At 35.3% G+C, this 26,911-nt stretch overlaps 2 protein-coding genes across 4 annotated transcripts in view; one reads left to right on the forward strand and one right to left on the reverse strand.

The window, feature by feature from the left end:
- Positions 1 to 1,287: 1,287 nt before the first annotated feature.
- Positions 1,288 to 15,898, forward strand: paqr6 (progestin and adipoQ receptor family member VI). 2 transcript variants are annotated; one of them, XM_052578370.1, is made up of 8 exons: positions 1,288 to 1,549; positions 7,869 to 8,113; positions 9,102 to 9,229; positions 9,536 to 9,741; positions 11,907 to 12,033; positions 13,560 to 13,656; positions 13,761 to 13,905; positions 14,004 to 15,898. In XM_052578370.1, the coding sequence occupies exons 2-8, from the start codon at positions 8,063 to 8,065 to the stop codon at positions 14,249 to 14,251; spliced, it is 1,002 nt and encodes a 333-aa protein (XP_052434330.1). In that variant the 5' UTR covers positions 1,288 to 1,549; positions 7,869 to 8,062; the 3' UTR covers positions 14,252 to 15,898. The 2 variants fall into 2 exon arrangements, with proteins under 2 accessions (XP_052434330.1, XP_052434329.1); XM_052578369.1 differs by lacking the exon at positions 1,288 to 1,549 and adding an exon at positions 2,003 to 2,215.
- Positions 15,899 to 17,216: 1,318 nt separating this feature from the next.
- The window catches only part of ntrk1 (neurotrophic tyrosine kinase, receptor, type 1), a 30,113-nt gene continuing 20,418 nt past the window's right edge, over positions 17,217 to 26,911 (reverse strand). For both annotated transcript variants that reach the window (XM_052578368.1, XM_052578367.1), the window contains exons 14-17: positions 26,209 to 26,381; positions 23,001 to 23,241; positions 22,533 to 22,691; positions 17,217 to 20,732 (exon numbers count right to left, since the gene is read on the reverse strand). In XM_052578368.1, coding sequence (XP_052434328.1) covers positions 20,547 to 20,732; positions 22,533 to 22,691; positions 23,001 to 23,241; positions 26,209 to 26,381 — 759 coding nt within the window. In that variant the 3' untranslated portion in view covers positions 17,217 to 20,546. The remainder of the gene's footprint in view (positions 20,733 to 22,532; positions 22,692 to 23,000; positions 23,242 to 26,208; positions 26,382 to 26,911) is intronic.

Here is a 26,911-nt window from a genome sequence, read left to right on the forward strand (position 1 = left end):
GGGTCTGTCTCTCAGTATCTTGGTGTAAGTAGGTCTCTGTGTCCTCATTCAACTATATTCAGTGTCTCGTGCCCCAGCCGCACTGGGCCCTCTGCCCAGATCCCATTGTGACATTACGGCCAGTGTCAAAGAATGCCTGGCTTTGCCCACTTATAGGGCAGAATGATTTGCAGTCCGGTCCAGTGACCAAATGTACCCATGACATACTATAACATGATACTTTAAATCAACATACTTTACATATTTTGGGGAAAACAACTTAATTCATTAGAATCAATAAAAATGTTCTATACTATATTTGTTTTATTTTAGTTCATTATTTGTCTCACCTTAAATATCATATATATATATATATATATATATATATATATATATATATATATATATATATATATATATATATATATATATATATATATATATATAATTATTATTATTATTATTATTATTATATATTTTCTGGTGTTTTATTTCTTTTACCTAAACAAAAAAGGGTATAGATCATTTTCAAGAACATAAAATATTAGGCTGTATGACTACAGTAAATGATACCATCCCAAGTATATTTTAAATCCATTCACTGTTGAGTTTCTTCTTGTTTAATATTTGCATATAGCCTGTAGTCTAGATATTTGCGTGTAATTGCTTTATTTTCCACTTCTTTTCATCAACTGTATCTCAGTCTTTACCGCATTATGTATTATTTATTTTAATATTTAAAGTAGGTTACTATAAGGGGCTTTAAGTTTTGGTATACATGAGCGCCTTTTTTTATTAACGAGTCATAGAACGTTGACTCAACTGATTCGTTTAAAAACAGCGAATCGTTTACGACGGAGAACGAAATGCTTAGTTCATTCAAAACAGCAAACGGAAACATGACAAATAATTATCATTATATATGGCCGTCAAAAATAAATAAACTAATTAATTAAATAAATAAACAAAAATAAATAAATACGGAATTATTTTAGCGGAAGAATAGCACTTAATGAAATACCCATATAAAATAATATTTTAATTAAAAATGTACCTTTTGCATTTTTCATCATAACATTTACAAAAAAATAAAATAATAATTATTGAAGCACTCAAGGCCATACTGTAAATTAAGTCAATACGCCTCCAGTTGAGTGTCTTTGTACAGTATATTGTTCTTCTTCTTCTTAGCACTTTTCGTTCTTCGAAACAAAACGAGAACGCGAAAAGCAGTTGAACGGGTTCCGTGGCTTTGTCCTCGCTGCTCTCCTGATTCTAAACACAGGGCTTCTTTCATGTCTCCATCCAATGAGAGAAAGCTCGCGCGCGCCGCGGAGAGGGTGGGATTTCCACTGCTGTTTGTGTTGCTTTCCCAAGGAATGTGAGGGACACACCAAGCCCGGATGATTTTCAGGGCTGTCCACTAACTTTAGGACCTAGCTCGGCCATGGAACTGTAGTTATTTCGCGCTTTCCCCCCACTAATTGTAACTCCTCGGATCCCAAACTGGCGACCTCACATCTCCAGCTGGCACGCGCAAATGATCTCATAGACCAGATCAAGCTCAAAGGTTTGGACCTTCGATTTTCTCTTGCTTTATGCTGTCATTTTAATATGCAGTGTAAAAAATGTTGCAATGCATGGGACCATTCCATGTATTTGCTTGAGTGAACTTTCAAACGAGTTCTTCTAAAGTTATATGAAGGAATGTTAATAAAAATATGCTTTCAATGAACATGGCCAACGCTGAGGCAGTGAACTTCACCAAAACCAGAAATGTCACACAAAATCATGGCAAATATGGCATTCTGGCGAAGAAAAAGTGGAAGTGTCATGTAACAACATCAAGGGTGGAGGATGTAGTTGTGTTGAATTTCAATGTTCTTTTAAGAGCAGATCCCACAGTTATAAGCAGTGGTTTCTAAAGTTGAGGAAATGAGTTTGGCATTTTGTGAATTGTGGAAGTGTTGAGTTGACACTGAACACCTCCCTGTGGGTGAGAGTATATATTTAGCATGCATATGGTGGGAGTGTTGCTTTTGCAGAACTGCCTGTCTTTTCCTCGAACACACATAGAATGTAGCCTATCCAGTAGCCTAAATTAGTAAGTAATACAGGGCCTCTTCAAGCCCTCAGTACTGTAGAACTGACAGCACCAGCCTGTCTAGGTCTCCTTCTGTGCTGGACGCCCTCCTGAGCTCCACGTTTCCACCAGAAGATATGAAGAAAGTGACATGTATGTGCTTCTTTTGTACCAATTGCGTGTGTCTAAAACTTTATTAATGCAGCATTTTGTTTTTTGAATGTAACAAAAAAAGGGTTTAATCAATGGGTTTGTGTATTTATTGCTTTATTGACCTTTTTTTTTAATGCATTTAATTTTTTTTTAGATGGCAAGGACTTGTAAATATGCTGATCCCTTGTTAGGGACCTCTACTAAAATATAAAAGCGCCAATGTACTGTATGCAGAACCATTTATACTGTATAAAAAATAGTTGCATATAAGAAAAATACTGTCAATGGCTCCCAGCAACTGATCAGTTAGCAAAATTCTTCAAAATATCTCCACATTTTTTTGGGTAACTGTCTATCACTCTAAGCATGTTATTATAAAGACAGCATGTTTTTTGCCAAATGAAATAATTGGCTTATTGTCTTTGTACTGGCTGCAAAAGAAATATGTATATGGAAAATAATTAGTTTGTCTTAAAGTCAGTATCATAACTTTGGCATTATGGCAGTGACTTTTGCATGGGCTTTGTTAGCTTCAAATCCAGAAAATGCTTTCAAAAAGTTTGTTTTCATTTAAAGTTTGGCTCCTAAAGAAGATTTCTAATTCTGTTACATGTGTTTCATATCTTCTGCTTCTCGTTTTGAGCCCCGTGACTTATGGAAAACACCCCCTTTTTTCTCTCTCTCACTGTTCCTGTACATTCAAAAAGATTTACCCTGCAAGAGCTGCATAGTCAGCATTTTCCAGGACAAACCTTTTTTTTCATTCTCTCCTACTTCTGAAATATAGCTGCAGAGCAACATGTGATATTATTTACATTGTTGTCTTTTGAGTGTGCATTCCAGTGGCTTCAACCATATGTCATATTTTCTTCCACCCATGGTTTTGAGTTATAATTTTTACTGTCTATTATCCACACTGCTGCATCAGGAATTAGTGTGATTCCTTTCATCAGTTGTATTTTATTGGCAAAGTAATGTTCTCATTTTCATATAAAAATGTTTTCTGTTTCCTCCATGTTGCCACGATATTAAGGTGTTCTGGGTGCTTGTCTGAATATTGTTGTGCAGTTTCTAAGGTGTTCCTAGTGGTTGCTATGCGTTTGCTTACTAGTCTCTTTAAAAATTGATTGGAATTTTAAAGATTAAAGACCTGTTAAATCTTTAACAACAAGTTTAAAGTTCATAAGGTTAAACATTTTTCTTACTGTATATTGTGAAATCTTAATAGATCTAAAAAGACAGTTCATGCCATTTTACAGTAAAATGTTTCTTAATGTACAGGTTTTATATATATATATATATATATATATATATATATATATATACAGTATATATATATATATCAGTTATGTAGATTTGGGTTTTATGTTAGCCTACGTCTTATGGTGTAAATTTAACGTTTATTAATTTATCCATCTGTGAGTCATGTGTATTACCATGAATGTGCTTTCTGCTTGTATAAATGGCACACACATTTATTTACCTTACCTATAAATTAATATTTAAGGTACAAAATGGATTTTACTTTGTTTAAAAGGATATTTTCACCCAGAGATGTAATCCACTTGTTTCAGACCTGAATGAGTTTCTTCTTTCTTCTAAACTCAAAAGAACATATTTTGAAGAATATTGGTCACCAAAGAGTTGACGGCAGCCATTGACTTTAATTGTGTTTTTTGTTAATCAATGTTTGATCATCACCTGTTTGGTGGTCACCATCATTCTTCATAATAACTTATTTTGTGTCAACAGGTGAAAGAAACTCATACAGGTTTGGAACAACATGAGGGTGAATTTTTGGGTAAACCATCCCTTTAATGAAGTGCATGTCTTTTTTACTGTACATCTTTTTAAGTTCAGTCCATAAAACTTATATTGTTGCTGCTGTATTTTAACAGTTTTAAAGTGAAGTTCATTTTTAATGATCATTTCACATTTTTACACTGCACATGTTGTGGGTCCCTCATGCAGAGTCATATTATGGGAGTCTCTGTAGCGGTGCTTTAGCAAAGCAGCACTAATCATTTATTAATTCTCCAGAATTCTACAGATATAATGTATGTAAGGTGCTGTTTGCTATGTATCACTAAAACCTTTCTTTTCCAGGAAAAAGCCTCTGGCAAAATTAATATGTTACACAGAGCTTTCAAAACAGTTTTTGATAGTTCTAACAAAACAGTTTTCCTTTGAAATCTATTTCTTGTAAAACCTAGTGACTGTTTAATATGCAAAGGCATTTAAAACCTAAACTGCTTGGATTTTTTTTGTTCAAACTTAGTGGAAAAATCCTGTTCTCCTAGTATAGCCATTTGCATAATTGTTAGTGTAGGTGGTGGCCAGACAGCTTTATCCATGATCGTGTATTAACATGACAGTGGAATGCTTAGAGCCTCTTATGCGTTCTACAGATACATGTGTGCCCAACAGAATGTGCATACTGCAAACATATATGGGCGCTCTATTGTCAACATGCAGTGATAAAGACTTCCATTGAGGCAGATCTGGTGACACAGTCACGAGTCAGAGAAAGAATGTCAGAATTACTGAACCGGGTGAGATGTGGAGCGAGAGACGCACAGGCAAGGTCGTTAAGCATCTGTCTTAGTTTGATTTGTTCTGGTTTGGATTATGCAATAGTTGTGAGCAAACATGAAATCAAAATTTATACCATTTATCTGTTTAGTGCACGCTCCTGGTGTCAACAGTTAATCAGTGCATGTTGTTCCAAACAACTGTTTGTCCAAGTGGTAAAAATGAAAAATTTCATCAAATTGACTTGGATAAAATGTCCTATCCTATTCTTTGTATATTCCATTTTGTTCTGAAATATGTTAGAAAATATGTTTAGTGAGAATGACAACTCGTCGTTGGTCTCAGTTGGTGGACACACACATCTCCTCCTCTTGTTTCGTCTCAGATTGGTGTGTCATGGGATTTAGTTAGTCAGACTGTAATCGAAACATCTCCACCTATCAACAAGACACAAAAAACACATCCAGTTCAAATTGAGCAACGGCAACTGGGATGCGAGTTGTTTGTTTCCGAATTACACGTTTCCCAAAGGGAATTATGCGAAGAACTTCATATCCAGTGTGAATTGTTTATGTTTGAGTTCCATAGAAACAGCTGATGGAGGAGACATTGCACAATCCGTTAATCCATAAAATCAACACTGGCCCATGGAATAATGGCAGCATTTGTCCAGCCCGGCACGTTCTGACCGGGGGAATTTATCAGTTGTATTAGTTTATGTAAGTGCATTTGTTCTAGTTGGATCCTGGACAGTTTCTGTGATGTGCTTTTAAAGGAATAGTTCATCTAGAAATTAAAACTGACATTGCTTAATCATGCACATGATCTTTCAAACCCATATGACATTCATTTATCTGTACAGTTCAAAAGAGAACGTTTAGCCGAATGTTCATGCTGCACTCTTCCATAGAGTGAAAGCATACTAGTACAGGGTTAAAAAGAATTTTTTTGTTGGTTGAAATAAAGCTGAAATAAAATATTACTTGAAAACTTAAACAAAAAATTTGAAATGTTGCCTTGGTTAATAATTGAATTACAATAAACTGACATACTAAAATTGCAAAAAATTAAAGCTGCAATACAAATTCATTTAAAGCTATATATATATATGTATATATATATATATATATATATATATATATATATATATATATATATAAATGAATTACTAAAACTAAACATTTAAATTAAATAAAATGAGAGGGAATTTAATACCTCTTTATATATATTTAAACCTCAATAGTAAAATATAAAAAAAAAATATATTATTAATATATATTAAAATAACACTGACTGACAACATGCTGATTTTATTACAATTATTACCTTTTTAATTAAGAGCAGCATCATTCAGTTTGTTTCATAATTACAAAAGAGAATTTAAACAATCAAAATAATTGTTTGAGACAATAAAATTTACGATTGAACTAGGTTATTACCATTCAACACTCACAAATATTCATTAATTTTCTCTGTGTAATTATTTTTCGGTTGTATAAATGATATTGCTTATCATTATAGGCAGTTATTGCTGTCCACAAATTATTTATAGTTGTGCAAATGTATTGTTGTGTTCATGTACTGAAAAACATTGGCTGCTTGTCAAAATGTACTAATTAAATAATACAGCTCTTTTGCCATCCAAAGAAAATTGGCCTGTAAATAATACAGTCATACCGCATTGTAAATAGCTGTAAATATTAAAAGAGAATGGATTTACTATCTTATATCAAGTAACTGCATACAGTTAAGAAGGAGTCTAATGTGGAGGAATTGGTCAAGCATTTCCATCTGCTTTGTTTATGCTGCTGTCTGTCCATGTGGAGAAAGCGTGCTCATTTTCATACAGCTCTGCGTGTAACAGTCAATGCTTCACCCCACACAAAGCACATTCTGTTCTAGTTTCACAGGATTGGCCCCTGTGCAAAGCAAAGTACAGACCCCTTTAGAGAAGCAGGTACTTACAGCTAAACAGCTGAACTTCAGCTTCCAGAGAATGGCTGTATTTTGTAGTGGTTGTGTGCAAAATGTTTGCATGAAACAGTATCATGCAATGTCACCAACGTGCCAAGTTATGTTCCCTGCTATTGGTTAAAAGAGTCAAACAAGAGGCCCATAACGGGTGTGTGATGATGAAATATCTGAGATGGATTTGAGTGTTAAAGCTTTAAAACATATGGCAGTCCTCAAACGTCTCTCATGCTCTCTCTTGTAAAAATGGAAGTAGTATAAAAGCATGAAGCCATAGTAGTTTTTCTTTTTATTATCAGAGAATGCAATGGTAAAACCTTCTAAACTGATTATGTATGTAACACCATTGCATGTGTAATTCAGTCTAGTTTTCATCTCTGGAATTATATTACATTTGAAATCAATGTTTTGCAGACTGAAGTATTTCGAATCAGTCGAGAAGCTGTATAGTGCATGTTTTTCTTTTGTCTGACTGGGAATGCAAGGTCAAGTGCATTGTATTGTGAGATACAGCATTCCATACTGCAAATGAAGTAGGTCGTTCTGTACAGTTCACACTCTCTTAACTTTAAATAATAATGAAATATTATTGCAATTTTAAATATCTGTATTCTGTTTGAATATATTTTGAAATGTATTTAATTTATTTGATGTAAAGCTGAATTTCAGTTTTCAATGTCACATGATCCATCGGAGAGCATTCTAATAGAAACCATTCTCAGGAAACATTTCTGATTATAATCAAGGTTGAAAACTGTTGTTCTGACTTTTTGTGGAAACGATGTTCTTTTTTTCAGGCATAGAAAGTACAGAATATATTTAGAATCCTGATTGTCACTTTTGATGAATTAAATCCATTCTTGCTGAACAAAAGTATTCATTTACAACAAACAAATAATTCTGTTTTCCTATAATCTTCCTGTGTTATGTCTTCCATATTGTTGAGCCTGTGGAGTAGTAATATTAGTACAATTCAAGATTTTTTTAGCACCGAGTTCCAAGTAACCAATGTAAAATCTGGGTCTTGAAGCAAAAGCACTTCAAGGCTTCTTAAGTGGGTTTTCAGCAGTAATTCAGCTTTCCTTTCACTGCACATGGGTCAGATCTTCACTGTGTCTATGTGTGTGTGTGTGTGTGTGTGTCTCTGCAGTGTTTCCTGCGTGGCGGGGGACTGGAGAGGGTCATGGTTGGGGCTGGGCTCAGTGTGTGAGGTGGGAGGCTGGGGAAGGGGGCCCGTCCCGGGGTCTGGAGTGTCCGCTGTGGTGCGTCCTGTGTCGAGGAGGCAAGGAGAGACTCAAGCAGGCCTGTCAGAGAGGGAGGGGAGCGCTGCGCCTGCCCGCAGACATGCTGAGCCTCAGACTTCCACAGCTCTTTGACATCCACCAGGTGCCAAAGGTGAGGAAGGGAGGATCTGTTTGACTGTAAAAATAGAGCGTTTGAAACTTTTTATCATTGCGGTTCAGTTCCCCTTTAAGGGAAATCCCTGGGAAATCCTGCATGTACTTAAAAGGTGCTTACAGGCCAAGTAAGCCTGATTTCAATTTCAGTTCTACAAAATCTTTCTTAAAGAAATTCCAGCACAGTTTCAGAACGATTACATCAGATGAATGAATTGCTTTCAGAGCATTAAAGCAATAGCTCACTCAAACATACATGTTCTTAACTTAATCTTGTTCTAAACCCTTGTGACTTTCTTATTTGGAGCACAAAATATGAGGTTTAGAAGAATGTTCTAGTAGTGTATATAATATATACTATAATGATATTTAAATAATATTAAAACAACACTGACCGTGACAAAATACAGATTTTATTAAACAATATTTTACTATACGATTTAGTGGTTTGTATATCATTAGAATTGTTTCAGAATTTCTGGAGTATTTAAACTGTGGCAAAAATATTTTGTATTTATTTCTGTGAGTAATTAAAATTGTTCATATCGAATCATTATGATCAATCGTTTTTCATTTATTACGATATTCTTGCAAACAGAATAGGTGAATATTGCTGCTTATCACTATTTATTTTTACATCTGTGCATATGACTTTTTATGGGGCTCATAAAGAATTAGTTTGATTAGTATGACATACTGTAAAGGTGAGGTAAAGACTTACATTTTTAGTCTTGCCTTGCCGTGATTCTTTACAATGTAAAGTATAATCAACCGAGCTGTTCATTTTAACCTAAATTAAATTCTGTTGACTTAAAAAAATCCAGTTGAATCTTATAGAACTTATAAATTAAGTAGAAATTGGTTAAAGTATTTTGATATATGAAAGTAATGGAAACACATATGTTGCCATGATTTATTGGTGGAGTTGTTTTTTTTACAGTGTAGATGTTTGCATGTATTTTAGACGTCCATGTGCATCTTTGCAGGTGTTTCGAGAGGACGGCATCATGTCCGGGTACCGTCATCCCAGGAGCTCAGCCCTTGACTGCATTCTCAGCAGTTTTCAAATGACCAACGAGACGGTCAATATCTGGACCCACTTCCTGCCGACCTGGTAAAACTCCCAGTTAAACATGGGATTCCTTTTTAGTGCCAGCGTTGTCAGCTTTGAAGCTTTGGTTGAGCTGCTTCATTATGCAATCTGGATCGAGCTTATGGGCACACACTTTTATTCAATATCGGATTTTAAAAACACTAACCACATTACTTGAAAAGTATATTTGTGTTATGTCAGTGCAGGACAGTATGACCTAAATATTGTTTTGGTGTGTTTCACATTATTGTTATTAACAAAAATGCCCTACGTTTCCTTACACAAGACATCATTTCCATGTGTATGACCTGAGCTGTGCTGTTTTAGGTACTTCCTGTGGCGGTTCAGCATGCTGTGCACTTCTCTGGACTTCCTGACGGACAGCTACACCTGGCCTCTGCTCGTCTACATGCTTCTGATCTGCCTGTACCCCTTCACCTCCAGCTGCGCTCACACCTTCAGCAGCATGTCAGCCGAGGCTCGTCACATCTGCTACTTCTTCGACTATGGCGCGCTCAGCCTCTACAGTCTCGGTACAATGTGCTCTCACGCTCTGAACTCTGTTGGCCGGTAGATAAGCACATTGTCATCACTACACTGACACAGTGGCCATTCTTGTCAGATATTTTCTATTTAAACATCAGTGGCGTGCAGGTTTGGTCATGCATAGCTAGAGTTTTGACCAAAAACCTCACCTATGGTTCACACTGCAGCTTATTTTAGTCAAGTGTGTGTTAAGTACCATACTTTTTGTGACATCCATAACAAAAATGATAAAAGAGACCTTTTTTAACACACAAAAAAACATTTTAATGCTGCTCTCGATGATGTTATGAAAATGTGACCCATTCTACCTGACTTTATACTACGAGGTGCCTCAAAGTTTTCAAAATATACAAAAGTTAACTACTGCTTAGAACCTGAGAAAACTATCACATTCATTCTTCATCAAAAACATGATTATTTCCCAATATTAAAAGAAAACCTAAACATAAAAAATGTCAATTGAAGCACAAAAATTATTACAACTTAAAAAATAAAAAAAACGAAATAAAAATATTTTTTTTAAAAAAGACATAAAACTTGCAAAAGGACTGAAACTTATAATAAAATGAATATGAAAAATCTAAAATAAAAGCCAATTAAAATTATTAATTAATACTGTAATAGCAAAAAATAAGTCTTAAATAATTCTGCATTAATTTCCATTTTATTTGTTAAAGTTTATCGTCCCTTAGAAATAAAAACAAATATTTGTATATTATATTATATAGATTTTATATTATGGTATTTATTAATGCTTTGATTTGGCTTTTTTTTATATATTTTATATATTGTTTATATTTTAGTTTGAGTAATTTTGCAGTGTTCTTTTTTAGTTTGGTGTTTTGATATTCAAGTGTATTTTATTTTATCTCAGTTACGAGGAATGGTGTTCAGTAGTTTTAGTTAACAACAACACTGCAGTCTTGCAGATGAGACAGTATTTCCAGAGAATACATGACCTGATAAAATGTACAGTATGTCTTGAATGCACTCTAAGTTGCTTTGCATAAAACGCAAAATGCAAATGCGTGAATGTAAATGAATATGACATTGTGAGATAAATGAGTGGCTGCTTGTCAGAATATAGAAACCCCTGAGCCAGACTCAGTTCTGATGTAAATCTGATGACACGTCGGAGAATTTCACGAGGCACGATGACCATCAGTAGAAATGTATGCGCCTTAGATGGGTTGATGTGAGGTTATGGAAAGCATGAGGTTCGGAGGAAATGAGCCGTCTAACACACTTCTGACATTTCATTGTATGACTTCAAAGGAAAGAAAGCAAACTTCTGGCTCCAGAGAAAACCTTTGAAGTCTGCATTGATAAAGAGTGAAGGCTGAAGAAATGCACGTATTGTTCGAGCCACTTATGAAGAGCAAGTGCGAAATACAAGCGCAATTTATATATGAGCGGAACACTTTACCTTACATTGAGTGCGTGATTTAATGCCCCTTTCAAACATTACAGACTCATTTTCTTGATATAAGAATGATTATTATTCTTTCAAGTGGAAATTAATTTAAACTTATTTCAAAAAGTAATCCTATTTCTGCAGTATTTCCATTCATCTGACTTCAGTCTGGTCAGTCTCTGTGCTGGATGATGGGACGGTCATATGTTCAGTTTTGTTGTAAGATCCCATAGTCTAATAAAAATATTATTCTTTCATATGTGGAATCCACCTCCGGTCATGTTTTCCAGTTGTGATAAAGAAAGGCCTTTGAGACGAGCAGAATAGCTGTGTATGTCCTCAGCAGTGAATATGAGTGTGTGTTCGGATATGACACAATAGCCAAGCATTACAAAAGAAGAAATTCAATATAACATGGTATTTTATACAGTAACTCCCAAAAATGACATTTTCAGAATAAATTATAAACAGACCTGATTTAACAGACAAAGAGTGCCTAGACATTTTAACAAGATTTTATGAAGAATAAATGATTTGCCCCTTTAAACAGAACTCTCGGGAATCTTGCAAAGATTTGTTGCCACTAACTGGCAAACTTATATTCAGGAATTACTTCTTCATCAAAAGCACTCATATCATATAGCATAAACTTCTGAATTATATCCAGATGAAAGCATGCATTAATCTTCAATGCTCTGCCCTGTTCCAGTGTTTTAAAAATGCCATACTCTTTTCCAGGCTGTGCTATCACATACGGCTCTTATGCGATGCCCGACTGCTGGGTAAACAGTTGGCTTCATCAGCATTTCGTGACCATCGGTGTCGCCAACTCGCTCTTCTGTACCAGCATGTCCTGCTACTCCAGGTGAGAGTGGATTCAGAGGGGAATTAAGACTCATTTACTAAGTCTGTGATTACAGGAGCTAATGCAGATGTCATTTCAAAGCCAGACTCGGAATAATAGAGAGTTCATTATATAACTTGAGTCCTTCTCACACAGACCTTTATTTGTTTTGCCCTTATTCCTGGCTGCACAAAAGGTTTCAGTCATTTTAATAAAAAAATGATTTACAAGTGCTTAACTGGGTGTTGAATTCTGAGAATCGATTAGTTTTGCCTAAGCAGAACTGTTGCGGATGTTTATCATTAAACTTTGGCACATAATTTGTCTCGCTCTGATGCATCATATCATGCTGGTTGTTTAGAAGAGGTGTGCGATCTATTTAATCTCTAAACAATCAGATCTGTGTGTGGAGGACGAAGGAATGGGACTCAACCTCAACCTCAGCATTGAAGGGAGCTATATTTACAGACAGAATTTCATGAAGACGTGAGGTTGGGGTCCTGGGACTTGGACTATTATCCAGCCACCCAGCAACCATCTACAATAACCTAGCAACCACATAAAACCACCATGGAAGCCGCACACAATACAGTAGCATTTATTATGGAAACTTTTGTGTGATTAACCACAACAACCACAACATTTTCTTGTTGAAGTAAAAATAAATAAATACAAATATTCTATTATTTAAAATATTTTATATAAATATGTATATATTTATATAATTATAATATTAACATTTATTGAAAATATTTGTTATTTTTGCATGAACAAGCAAGTTTCTTCATAAGTAAAAAAAATAAAAACTGTAAATATTGTTATTTAATAAAAAAAAAACATTTAACTGTGATAAGAAACCAGATGCATTTTTTTTTATGGTTTTCTAATTTGGTAAAATGAACACATTCATAAATCCGATTTAAACAGTTGTTTCGTTGTCATTGCAAGAAGTGCCAAGCTCTCACTTGATAGCAGATGCCACTTTTGTTTGATATTTTGTTAAATATCTAAAGACAGAAAATCATAGAGATGTGGAGTTGGGCTCTTTTGATATGCACCATTAAGTTACCACCTAGCAACCATCAACAATAGCTTAGCAACCACATAAAAATAACCACCTACAGTATGTTAGTTTTGTGGTTGAAACTTGCATGACTCAGCATTGTTGACATTTTCTTCATAAAATATTTACTGTGTAAATATGATTGTTTAATGTTTCCATTATGTTAATATATATAATTAACATATTTTTTAATTATATTACATTATATTGTATATTTGAAATAACATATATGTTTATATATATATATATATATATATATATATATATATATATATATATAATATATAATATATAATATATATAATATATAATATAATTATTATTTCTAATGAAGGGAGCATTTTCTTTTTTTACATTTTATAGTATTATTATTAATATTATTTTATATTATTTATATATAAAAAAATGCATTTGAGTGCATTTTTTTAATGTGCAAGCAACTATAGATTTAAGTGAGGGTGCATTTTTCTGTCTTTTGTGACAGGTTCGTAGAGTTGCAGTTCCCACATAAAAGTAAAATCTTGCGAACGGCCGCGTTTATCGTCCCCTTCCTCTTTGATAGCTTCCCACTGTTCTACCGCGTAAGTACGGACACACTTCACTGCGCATGCAAATTAGCCTGTTGTATATGCGCAGTGTGTGCACTGCAGATATGAATGCTCTCTTCTCTTCCTCGTGTCTGTAGCTGCTGTCATGCTGTTGGGGGAGCTGTAGTCCCAGTGAAGCTCTGGCCAGCCACTCTTACCATCTGCTCTTTGCGTTCCTCACATGCTTCCTGTTTGCCTCTCACCTCCCCGAGAGACTGGCTCCTGGACGCTTCGACTACATCGGTACCTCGTTTTCTTGATTTTACAGTCATCTTCGTTTAGTTCTCAATGGTTCACACCGCTGTCACACAGTTCTTTTGACCACTTTTTCCACTTCCAAGGTCACAGTCACCAGCTCTTTCACGTTTGTGCAGTGGTGGGCACCCATTTCCAGATGGAGGCGGTATTGACAGACATGGCGTCTCGCAAAGATTGGCTGACGTCGCACTCCTCTTTACCTTCGTTTCCGGCCACTGTGGGGGTTCTCGTGCTGGGCGTCCTGCTCAACCTGGGCATCATTGGCATCTTTAGCGCCGGATTACCACGAACACCTCGCCAAAGCACTTCGGCCCACCTTCATCAGGAGTAACGAGCTCTCTTGACCACTCCACACCTCACTGTGCACCTTTCTGGACAATCGTGCACTTATACAGTCACTTTCACTGATACAGAAGCCTTGATACTTTTATACTGAGAAGCTTAACGTTTATACAATTCAAGATTGTTGATTTTATACTCACGGTTTATTATCTCAGCCAAAAATCCTAAAGATAATCGCGACCTTTCAGGAGTTATTTGATTTGATTGTTTAGTCATCGATATGAAAGGTTGAGGGTTAAATGATTTAGATTTTTACAGGTTATATTCTAACATAGCTTTTGTTTTTTGTTTTTATAAACATAGATGTTTGTGTAACACTAACTGGGAAATGATAACATAGCATTAATCAGGGATTTTATATTTGCATTAATATTATCATGAGTAACATCATTAATACAGTTAATCCAATATCATGATGTTGCATATCAAAATACACAAAAATTAAAATGACTTGCAGGTGGGTAAATAAGTGTGCTATTTTGAATGCTTGTATCTATAATGTCCCTTTTAATCATGATTTAATGGAACACCTTTGAATAATCTTACAGGTTCGGTAACTAATGAAGGGCTGTTTTTAGAAAACATATTTCCATTTTTACTACAGCACGTCTAAATCTCATTCTCCTACTAAACCGCATCTCATGGGATTATGGGGCTGCACTGGAGTCCTTCACTCTCGTTTGGAGTTATGTGTCACGTATCCATGGTATTGTTTTGTTCATTGCAGGTTTATGGCATTCAGTACACTCTGCTTCTATTCATACACAAGGTTTTTATATTTAATTGCATTTTGTTAATGCACTTGTGGATCCAGTGCAAACTCAAAATAGGTTTTTCATTCATGTAATTAGCTGCATTCTGTTCTTAAATCAGAAATCAAAGCTAATCGTTTCGTATGGCTAAGCTGTTAACCTAAGTCTCTCATTTTGTCCTTCTTTTTTGTTGTTGTTTGTTTCGTCTGACCTAGTGGTACAGGACAGATATGTTGGCTTGTAATTCAGTGCAATTAATGCTGCGTAAAGGCAGTAGTTTCGGAAACCTTTCTAACAAGCTCCAAAGGTTGGTCACTTGGTGGTAAAGATATTTTAATTGGAGTATATGAAAGGGATCTTGGGTTAAAAAGGAAAAGTAGGTGCTTCAGTGGTTAGTGAAGGAAATGTCTATTAGTAGTACGACAGCAGAAATTGTGGTAGGTGTGTGTTTTTCTAGCTCCAGCCCCGCTGGAGTGTGTTCTTCTGCTCAAAGAGGTTTAGATGTGAATGTGACTGGTCACAATAGTATTTTGTGCACTAGATTTAAATGAAGCGTAAAAGGTTTTGGATTCCAAATCCCTGTCTGTTTGTTGGCCCAAATGAATGTATTGCAGTTTTGAAAACTGTTTTAAAGCACCGTTTAATGTTACGAAGTAGCATTTCAAAATTACCAAGGAAATTGAAATTATTTAATTTGTGTTTTTAAATGTTCTGGAAATGTTCTTTTTTTTTTACTATAATGCTTCCCTTTAAATCTGAGAATTGAAATATGCAGTTGTTATCGCAATGTCTTTTATTTGCCATTGTCAATTTTGAAATATGTTTGTAACAAATGTGAAAAATATGTAAGTGCCTGGAATTAAACTGACTAACTGTTCACTGAAGTGTTTGTCCAGCGGTTGTGGTATCACTGAGTACAGAGCTGTTACGCAAATAGCATTATTGGCTTAACACAAAAGTGTGTGAGCCAATTCTGTTCCTGTAATTCTGTTGTGCAACAGATGTTTTTATGAGTAAGAGTGATTTGGGATATGGTCCACAACCCTCGATCTAGTTAAAGTTCAATACAGGCGATGTCATTTATTTTATTTTATTTTTTCACAATTTTGTCTAAATATGTACATCACATCTTTATTACCTCATATTAATAACTTAATTATAAATTATGTAATTCAATTATATAAATGTATAAGATTATTTATATTTTTTAGATATGATTATTATATTACTTTTATATATTTGTAGCTTAAAGTCTTCACTTGGAAATTGAATGTAAATTTCTGTAATCAATGTAAAGGTTTATAGATATGTTCAGTTCTAAAAAAAAAGAAAAAAAGAAAATTACCAACTTGATACTTTTTTTAGTGCGATCTTAATTTGTGTGTGTGTGTGTGTCCAATTTAAATGATGAAACTGACAGTTCCGGTTCTAGATGTTGAATGGTCCAAAAAAAAAAAGTCCTGGGAACTGCTTGCATCATCATTCCTCCTCTTATGTCCAACAAAATAACGATAGGATATTTCAATACGACCGAGCCGTTTGCAGTGACACGAGGGTGAGTGACTAATGACTGTCCCTGATCATTTCAGTGTCTCTGAGGCAGAAATACGCCGACTGACTGGAAAAGAAGGTGAAATGGAATAAGTTAGTGGTCCAGACACAAATGACCCGAGAGAATTGAGTTTAGGCACCGCAGAGACAGCGATACCATTACCCAGAATGCAGTTCAGTCCTCTGGAGTCCCTGTGCTGAGATTTCAGGCAAAATAAATTTGTGAAAGCGATAGCATAGCCTTCTTAATTCAGATTTACTTTATGTGTGATAAGTGTGAGGCGTCCTTATAAGCACCCAGATGTTTATTAATTTTTTATTTTTAGCACAGCATCACGAATAGCTAATTTGTTCACAGTTGCCACGTTTCTGATTTACAGACTGAGACTATGAAACAGTAGGTTTTTCAGGCTGCTGTACAGCATGTTCGTGGTATGTAAGTAGTAATCTAAGGTTTCAGCTTCACCTCCATCTGTCACTTTCTTCCAGCTCTTCTGTCCATCTGTTGATGGTGTCTGTAAAGATCCTCTTCATCTGTCATCATCATTTGCAATCTCAACTTCGTTTATTTTACATTTAAAAGACATTTACATTTAAAACATTTGTACACTTAAAGGGCTAGTTCACCCCAAAATGAAAATTCTGTCACCATTTACTCATTTCATGTCGTTCCAAGCCTGTATGACTTTATTTCTTCTGCAGAAGACAAAAGAAGACATTTTGAAGAATGTTGGTAACCAAACCGTTTCGTGTCCCATTGACAGAAAATATTATGGAAGTCAGTGGGGCCTGAAACTTACATTTGTATAGGATGATTACAGATCATAATAATGCAGAATATGAAATATCTTTTTCATGTCGCATCATAACACTGCTTGGTTTTAAAATGTCCCAAAAATACTCTGTTTATTTACAGGCTTAAATGACGGTTTGAATTCCAGATTCTAAATGCGGCTTTAAAAGTTCTGGACATCACCCCACTTTGTGTATATTTAGTTTCATATAAAAACAATAGCAGTCTATGGTATGCTTGTTGACTGAAATGAGGCTGATATTCTCTACACATTCATTTCTAGTAAATCTGCACTATTATCCAAAGAGCACAATATGAAAATCATGCAGCAATAACGCAAGATTACCAATATCATGACATACAGAAGTTACCAATAAAAAGAAAATCAAGTTTAATACAGCTATTATACATTGTCCTCAACAAAATAGAAAACAAAGTCTATCCAAATTGTTATATATATTTGTACAGTGAAACAAAAGATAAGTTAGCTGTCAAATACCAACACTCCATGACACTCCATTACATGTGTAATTAATGTGAAAGGAAATTATTATCTTCAATTTCATCCTTTACTGTTCTAGCTGTAAACCGTTTGTTTAATAAAATCAGGAGGCATAGAAGACTAAATAATATTTAGTCTTTGAACCACTAGGTAAGATAACAGTTTAAAAAATAGAAATAAAAATATAAAATCAATAAGGAAAATAATGCAGTTTGGTACAGTAACTAGACTACAGGTATGTACAAGAGGCGCGACCAACAAGTAAAAGTGATGCGCCCATTAATAAAATAATCAAATGGTAAACAGTGACCAATGCAGCTTAACATGCTGAGTGATAAATGAATACTTGATTGATTGATCTCTGCCCTTACACCAGAGTCATGCTGGATTTCTGGCTGTGTTCGGAATTGCATACTAGCGTACTACAGCGTGTGGGTCTATAGTGATGAGACACATGGCATTTATGGAATAAAATAAGGCCATAACTGAGAGCCGATGAGCAAAGATGGTGTCATGCATGTTGTGTGTGCCTGCTGAGCCAATGAGATTACTGAAAAAAATGCTAATGAAAGCAGCTATTATTATAGAATTCATTGAAATTTTAGCATTTAATTAGATTTAAAAAAAGTAACTTTTTTAAATTAAGGAAAGACACTACAGGTAAAATAGTTATTTTCATGCGATTATGAGATTTTGAGCTATTTTGCTTCAAAAACGTCCAAAATGCACATTTAGGTGTTTATTTTATTACATTTAATTATTCATGTTTGTTGATTTTAATTACAACACCTTTTTTCCCCAACTTTTTTCCTGCGTCATCCAGGTGTGTGAAGGTTTTTACAGAATGGTTTGTTCATGTAACATTTGCCAGGATGTTACATAGTACATACTGTATATAACATTTTACTCCTAAAAATATGATAAACGTTTATTACATTTTTTTTTTTTCTGGCTGTTGACAGTATTTTCTAATAAATGATAAAATAGGATAAATATGTTTAAAGGAATTTTAAATTTGGCTTTATCCAATGTTCACATTTATGTTTAGCAAAGCATAACATTTCATAAAACTTTTTATGAAAAGCATTTGTCTTAATGCAACTCAAAAAATATTTTATTCACCTGTAGTGTCTTGCCTTAAATACGTGACACAACAACTGCTGGAAAAGTTGTCCGTTCCTACTTTATACGGTTTCAAGTAAATACAGTAGGTTAGAACTTTATTCCGTACACAGCCCATGTGTCTCCACCGCTGTGTTGTTGCTGACCTTGTTGATGCTTTTTATATAGAAAATAAGGCAGAACTCAAAGACATAACAGGACGTTGTTGTTCAACATAGAGCTATGTACAATACATGCATGTGTCAATCACGCATAACAGATTGATGTAATATATTCATAATCACAAGACACAGAAAAGAAACGCTGTCAGATTGGCACAATGTCTAAATCACAGCAACTTAAAGATAATTTGTTTGGGGGGCACATGAGGGTTAAAGGTGAAGTATGTAATAAATATGACCAAATGAGAACCAAAAGCTAAAATAAGCTGTATTACAGAAACTTCCCATTATAATTCTTGCCTTAAGATTTGAATTCCTAAGTGGTAATAACATGTTACTTTACCTGAAGAAGAATGTTTTGAATTCATAAATTCATTCATTCATTCTTTTTTTTCAGGAAAATATCTAAAAATCCTTAAATCAAGACACATTTACTTGAGATGCGAAACGAATGTATGAAGTCTGGTTTTGTGAGATATTGAACAAATGTTTATGCTTAAAACCAGCATATATATCTAACAATGTCTAACAAAATTCTATATCAATATCTAATAATTGTTAGATAAGCTTATTTTTCTGAGGCCACTGATAGATATTTGCTCTTGTTTCAATCATAAACTCATTTTTATACACTTCTCGGAAGACAAGATTTATTTTGTCATTTTGCACCTCAAGTAAATTTATGAATCTTTAGACATTTGCCCTGGAACTTTTTATTTGTATTTTTTTTTTCCCAGTGTGATCGAATGGTAGTCTGTAAAAGTTCCTTAAATGCTAGAATTTCAGCAGAGACCCTGTAAACAGATAGAAAAACATGATGAATCAAGATCATTCTGTACTAAGAGCCCAGGTTTCCACTCTCCCCATTGGTCAGACAAACAGATAGTCCCGCCCCCAAACTCATGCCATTGGTTGAGACTGTTGCTATGTCAGGCTGGGCAGGTAGCTCAAACAAACAGAGCCACAGTTTTTACATTATTTGAGAAAATCATCCTACAATGTCTGAATATTAGACTGGATTGAGAAAAATTACACACTTCACCTTTAATGGGCTTTAATTACAAGACCTGGACATAAGTATACTCATACAAAAAAATCAAATGTCTGTTCAGGGTGAGTCATGACAATCCATGAGCAATTTCCACTAATGCATATTCAAAGTATCCACTGTCCATTTACTCAGTCCGTTTCTCTTACTTTTTAATTACTTTTTTTTTTTTTTTTTTAAACACAATGTACCTCCAGTGGATTAAAACGTACACAACAAACTCCGAAAACGTTCATACTGCGCATCTGAGACAGTTTGTGGATCGTGTCCTTCTCAAACCCACCACTGATTTTCCTCCTCAAACGGCCTGCGTCCAGAAGTATGTCTTTTCCCCACAGGTCCGATCAGGGTGCTGTTACTCCAGGATGTCCAGATAGACGGGCGGGTTCTTGACGAGGGCCACGAGCCGGTTGTAGATGTCTTTAATGACGAGCCTCTGCTGCGGTTCTCTCTGCCAGCAGCCCTGCATGAGGAGATGCACTTCTTTGGGGCAGGTACGTGGCCGTTCAAGCTCCCGCCCCTGTGTGATGCACTCAATGGCCTGGACGGAGGGTAAATATTTCATATTTACAGGCAGACAAGTGGAAAAATCTACCTACTTAACCATATTTTGGTGACAAATTTGTACCCAAAAGTAAACATTGGTTATTGGTCATGTTTTTTGTTTTGTTTTTACCACTTTCCACTATCTCTATGATCTTTTGAATTAAACAGCAGCTTTATCTTATATAAACATAATGTACAGTATTCATCTGTCTGACCTTAGATAGTTGAAGACATTCAGAAAGAGCAGTTTGTGTAACTTTGTTTCAATAAATGCCTTTTTATTTGGTATGGAGGAAGTTTTAAACTTCATAGTGCATTTTCATAGTACATTAAATATATTTTATATTTGAAAAGAAAATTTGATTTATTTTGCTCTTTTTTTCTACAGGCCGCAGTTGACTGTAAAGAAGCACCATCTTCTCTCCAAGGCTATTCCTGGTGGCTATTTAAAAAGCACTGACTTCAAGCCCTTATAGCATTGCCTCTTAATCAAATGAGGTGAAGAGACTGAAATGGGCTTTCAATCACTACAATAAATTAACAAAAATTCACATTGACCCCTCTGAAAGTCTGGTACCCTCTCTCCTCGCAGATGGAAAGTCACGAACGATCCGTCTTCGTCACATACAATTTATGCTCTAGATAATTAGCTGTGTCCATCATGGCTCGAGAAGGATTAGGTTAACAAGGTTAAACAACGTCGGCCCAAGGCGAAGATGAGGTTTAATCGGATTAAAATCGAGTCGGCGGGAAAGTGATCTACCTCTCTGATGAAAGAAGAGAGGCCTCTCCAGTGTAATAGTGCAGTTGTGGTCACACCAGAGTCCACTTTTTGGTGCCTAATCTGAGAGGTCTGGATCACTCTGGAACCGAAAAAATCTATCGATCTTCTCGGTCATAAGTGCTTAAGAGCACGGTCTGATCCAGTCCAAATTGGATGTTCATATCATGCACGATGAAGGTTGGGAATAGCTCTGTCTGTTTGTGTTAACTCACTGACCAGCGCTGATGCCATCAGACAGTCTAAATCACTTCTGTCATTGGAGGTAAACATTACAGCATTCATTTACTGTCAAATGAAAATCAATTTACTCGCTTTCTTGTTGTTCTAAACCTGTATTTCTTCAGTTTTGGAAAATGTCAAAGTTACAAGGGACAAAATAGCACAAAAGCATCATTAATGTCTCATAGTAGAACATCGTGGTCTCCTTCCTGAACAAATGACAAATCCTATGAATTGGTCAAAAATAATCATAAATCATCTCCAAGTCAAAGCGAACTTCTTTAACCATGTAATGGTTTATATCTGTTACTAATTACCGACTGTTAATTTGACAAACATTTAGATAAAGATACTATTATCAGAGTTTTGTTTTTGTGTCATTCAGAAGTTTGGGGATTTTTTTCAATGTTGTTGAAAGAAGAATCTTGTGCTCACAAAGGCTGTATTCACTTGATCTATGTATTTCTTTCTATGTAAATATATTTTAAAATATATATTTTTTACATTTTAATATTTTTACTGTGACTTAATTGATCAATTTAATGCATCGTTGCTGAAAAGAAAATACTACAAAATTCATTAATAGGATCAATCAACAATAATTTTTTTTCACATCCAAATACAGGAATGACGTGAGAGTGAGTAAATGAAAAGCACTATCATTTTTTAAATGTACTGTTCCTTAAAAAGCTGTTTTGTGGTTGTATTGTTTTCAAAACTGACAGCGAATGAGAATATGAATAGGTATGATTGCAGCCACACATACTTTTGAATATTAAATGTGGTATTTACCTCACTGTTGGATAGCTGATACCAGGGTTGTTTGCCGTAGGTGAAGATTTCCCAAAGAACCACTCCAAAGCTCCAGATATCACTTTCCGTGGTGAACTTCCTGTACATGATGCTTTCTGGCGGCATCCAGCGAATGGGCAGCATCGTCCTCCCACCGACCTGAGGATGTGAACGGAAACCGATTACAACCAAACATCTCTGCTGGGGGTACATCTACATACTTACAAAAGAAAGAAGAAAAAAAAGAGAAATCTTTAAATGTTTCAAATGTTTCTGCCAGACCTTAGCAAGAAGTGGAGAAGTCTCCCATTTCTAAAGTTATCTGAAGTGTCTAAAATTAGCATTTATTGAAAGGATAGCTCCTTGAGATGTGGCGTCTAATTTTTAAGGGGGTCCTAATTGTGATCTGACAAGTCAGAGATCTCAATAAGAACATATGTGACAATCCTAAGCCGAAATGTGTTTTACCCTGTAGTAATCAGTGCTGTAAATGTCTCTCGACATCCCAAAATCCCCGATCTTCACCACCAGCCCCTCTCCGACCAGACAGTTCCTGGTGGCCAGGTCTCTGTGGACGAAATGAAGGGAAGCGAGGTACACCATGCCCGAGGCGATCTGTGCTGCAATGTGGAGCATCTGAGGAAGAGTCAACTGACCCATCAGAGGAACCTTCATCTCATCCAGGATACGAGCATCTGGACCGTGAGCCCTGTTCAAAAACCACACACATTATATAAACATTAACCTGAAAAAAAAAAAAAAGATTTTGGCTGTGTTCAGAATATTTAGTATACATTCAAAGCATGTTATACTTTAAAAAGGGTTCAGAAAGAGGTTTTGGCAATGATGCCATTGAAGAACAATTTCGGAATAAAACGGAATAATCTTTAGAGGGATAGTTCATCTCAAATGGACAATTCTGTAATTAATTACTCCCCTTCATGTGGTTCCAAACCTGTAAGACCTTCGTTCATCTTCAGAACACAAATTAAAATATTTCTGATGAAATCCGAGCGCTTTCTGACCCTGCACAGACAGCAATGCATCTACCATGTTCAAGGCCCAGAAAGATAAGGACTAATGTCACATGAACTATTTCAGTGATGTCTTTACTAGCTGGGCCTTGAACATGGTAGTTCTGTTGCTGTCTATGTAGGGTCTGAAAGCTCTCGGATTATTTAATGACAGAATTTTCATATTTGGGTGAACTAACAGTTCTTAAAATAACACTTTTTTCTTAGTTTGAATACATATTAATAATCTAATTAGCCATTTTCCACTATAAAGAACCTTTTTGTGCAATGTAAAGTTTCCATGAATGTTAAATGATCATCATGGAACCATTGATGCCAGTAAAGAACCATTCTTTTTAAGAGTGTATTTGGAATGCTGTATCCCACAGTGCAGTGCAGGGTACTTGATATATTATTTTTTGCCGGCCAAAACGAAAGTTAGCATAACCTCGATTCCCTCAGTAAAAATCCCAGTAAGATTTTCCACTGTTTTTTTTTTTTTTTTGGATTTTGGCAGAAAGTAAACTCTGTGGCCAACAAAGTTTCTGATTCTTACATGTTTTGTTTATCAAGACGACCTTCACAAATGAATACAACTTTTGAAATGTAAATTTCTATCACTAGAAGTAGGCTATTCCTACACCACAGTTGCACAACATCAATTGTAAACACTGCAAAGCTCTGACAACACTTTCAATCTGAACTTAAAATCTACAACCAGTTAGAAAGTTAAAGTTAGAAAAATTGTCAAGAGCAAGAAGAATGTAAAAGTAACAAGTGAGTAGATTTGGCGTGGTGACATTTAATGTCCCAGAAAACTTCTGTAAGTCCCATTTAGTCATTTATTAGCAACCACCTTTTTTAAAATCAAGTTTAAAAAAAAAAAATCATTAATGGGGTATTACTTATTTATTTTATGTCATAGAATAAAACATGAAAATATATTGAGTTTGTGTTAACCACAGACCTTTTTTAACCAAAAAGCCATTCAATAAAACCTATTGACTTCAGGAAAATTGAACTGGAAAGAATGCTTACTTATTTGCAGGTTTTATTCCTGAAGCGCTCTATTTCCACTGGAACAACTGAACTAGAAGTGACACCAGCCTTGATCTTGGCACATTATTTGGTCAAACTGCTTAAAATTAAGGCCATTTTACACAAAGCTGAATATTAAAAGTGCACACTTCTGAGATGACAACTGGATGCCACTCACTACCAATGTGACAATGCATGCTACTTTTTATCTTTATATACGGCATGCTACTTTTTAAAAAAAGCATTCCATTCTGAACACAGCCTTTTTAGATACCAGCAGTATCTGCGTTGGTAATGGTAAGCTAAACGAATAATACTGTTATAATTGCAAACACCTCCCAGATTGAAATCAGTACTGTAAGTTACTTTGGATATGAAAGCATCTGCTTAATGACAGCACAAGCACCATTGGTCACCATTGCCTTGCGTGTCAGGCCTCAATGTGCAAACCACTCTCTCCATTCATCCTAATATACGCATGTGAAATCTCTGCCACTCGCTTGCCTTCTGAGGTTTAGTATGTGATCCCTATTAGTTTAGAAGGCAGGTGGCAGGATGGGGCAGCTGCAACTGAGACTGGAGCCACATCCATACACGTGAAAATGCGATTTCATCTCCCCCTCAAACATTCACATGTCCCCACTCGCAATCTGGCCCCAGCAACCACCTGGCAAACAGACTGGATCTTTACGCACCGAGACTCAGCTGTGCTGGACATATGGTCAGTCCGTCCCCCATCAGCCACCTCATACTTCAGTGAACTTTACATCTTAATTAACACTGAGCAGAAGACTGAACAAAGCTGGATCTGCATTTGGGCTGGAGCGCTCCTCTACTTTGTTAGGGCTTAGAGTTTCAGATGTGAATGTGGTTGTAGATGGAAATGAAAAACCATGAATTAGATTAAACTTTTCATGTACACTCTTAAAAAAAGGTTCCAGAAGTGTTTGTTTTTTTCACAGTGATGCCATAAAGTAACTATTTTGTGTTACCCAAACAAAATTTCAGTTAAGAATATTTTAATGATCTAAAAAAACCTTTTTGCTATATAAAGAACCTTTTGTGCAATGGAAAGTTTCTACACTTAAAAAGTAACGGTTCTTTATTGGCATCTATGGTTCCATTAAGAACTTTTAACATCCGTGGAACCTTTCCATTGCACAAAATATTCTTTATAATGGAACAAGATTTTTTAGATCATTAAAATGTTACAATAAAAATATTTTTTTATTTGTTTTAGTAACTGCTCACTGAAACATTCTTTGGTGAACTCAAAATGGTTCTTCAAAGGCATTGCTGCACAAAACCCCCTTATGAAAGCCGTATTTTCAAGAGTGTGGATGTTAACGTTTCGCATAGAATCATAGATACCAATAAAAAATGTAATACAAAAAAACTTGATTAAGGGTCAAAACTAAATGCATATTATAAACTATTAACACTTGAAAGTCTGTTCTTTGCTATGACCAAATAAATAAATAAAAACTTGCAAATTAGTTTTGGTGTTTCCGAGGTTGTTTAAGAATGGCATGTATAGATTGAAGCTCTTCAGTTTGCAACCGCTGCACCACATTGCTGGTATATTAGTTAATTCGCTGTGAGTGGCTGGTGGTTATTAGACTGACCTTAGAAAGCGGTTGAGGTCTCCGTGTCGCATGTACTCAAACACCATGGCCAGAGGTTCTCCGTCTGTACACACGCCGTAGAAGCGCACTATGTGTTCATGCTGCAGCACCGTGAGCAGCTCAGCCTCGCGCTGGAAGTCCTGCCGGGTGGACTCGTTGGCCACTTTCAAGGTCTACACAGACAATCAGATATTAATATAGCGAGCATATGACCAAGTATTTAGACACTTTTCAAGAAATTCAACAAGGCAATGGTTTTTGGGAAATAACTGTTCCTTTTTTGTTGAAAATGGCATTTTGATGCTATACTTCCTGCCATTCAAATTCAAACTGCAATTCTTTATTCTGTTTGCTACTTAAATTTTTAATTCATTTCAATTTGAATTTATCAGTTTAGTTCTTAATGGCACTCAGCTCTGGTTTAATGCCTTGCATTATGCCTTATATAAATCTATCATTCATATACTATTATAGTATTTTCAGTTATCATTTTAATTTGTTTAAATTTTAGTAATTTTGCTATGTGCATTTGTTCTTTTTAGAAGTTTTTTATATCTCTTTTGCTTTAATGTATATTTCAGTTTTAGTAATGTTAGTTGTGAAATTGACTTGTGATAGTCTTGGTGGCTAGTCTTAGAATTTGTTGAAAATCAGTAATGTTTTTCATCATATGCCATAAGTCTCAAACAGATGTGTGGTTTTG

This window comes from Carassius gibelio, chromosome B16, assembly GCF_023724105.1.
Source record: "Carassius gibelio isolate Cgi1373 ecotype wild population from Czech Republic chromosome B16, carGib1.2-hapl.c, whole genome shotgun sequence".
Taxonomy (NCBI): domain Eukaryota; kingdom Metazoa; phylum Chordata; class Actinopteri; order Cypriniformes; family Cyprinidae; genus Carassius; species Carassius gibelio.

Excerpts from the sequence above, each read along its gene's own strand:
- paqr6 (XM_052578369.1), top strand. Across the intron at positions 9,742-11,906 it reads GCTCAGCCTCTACAGTCTCG|GCTGTGCTATCACATACGGC; the intron begins GTACAATGTGCT and ends ACTCTTTTCCAG. Across the intron at positions 13,906-14,003 it reads TGGACGCTTCGACTACATCG|GTCACAGTCACCAGCTCTTT; the intron begins GTACCTCGTTTT and ends TCCACTTCCAAG.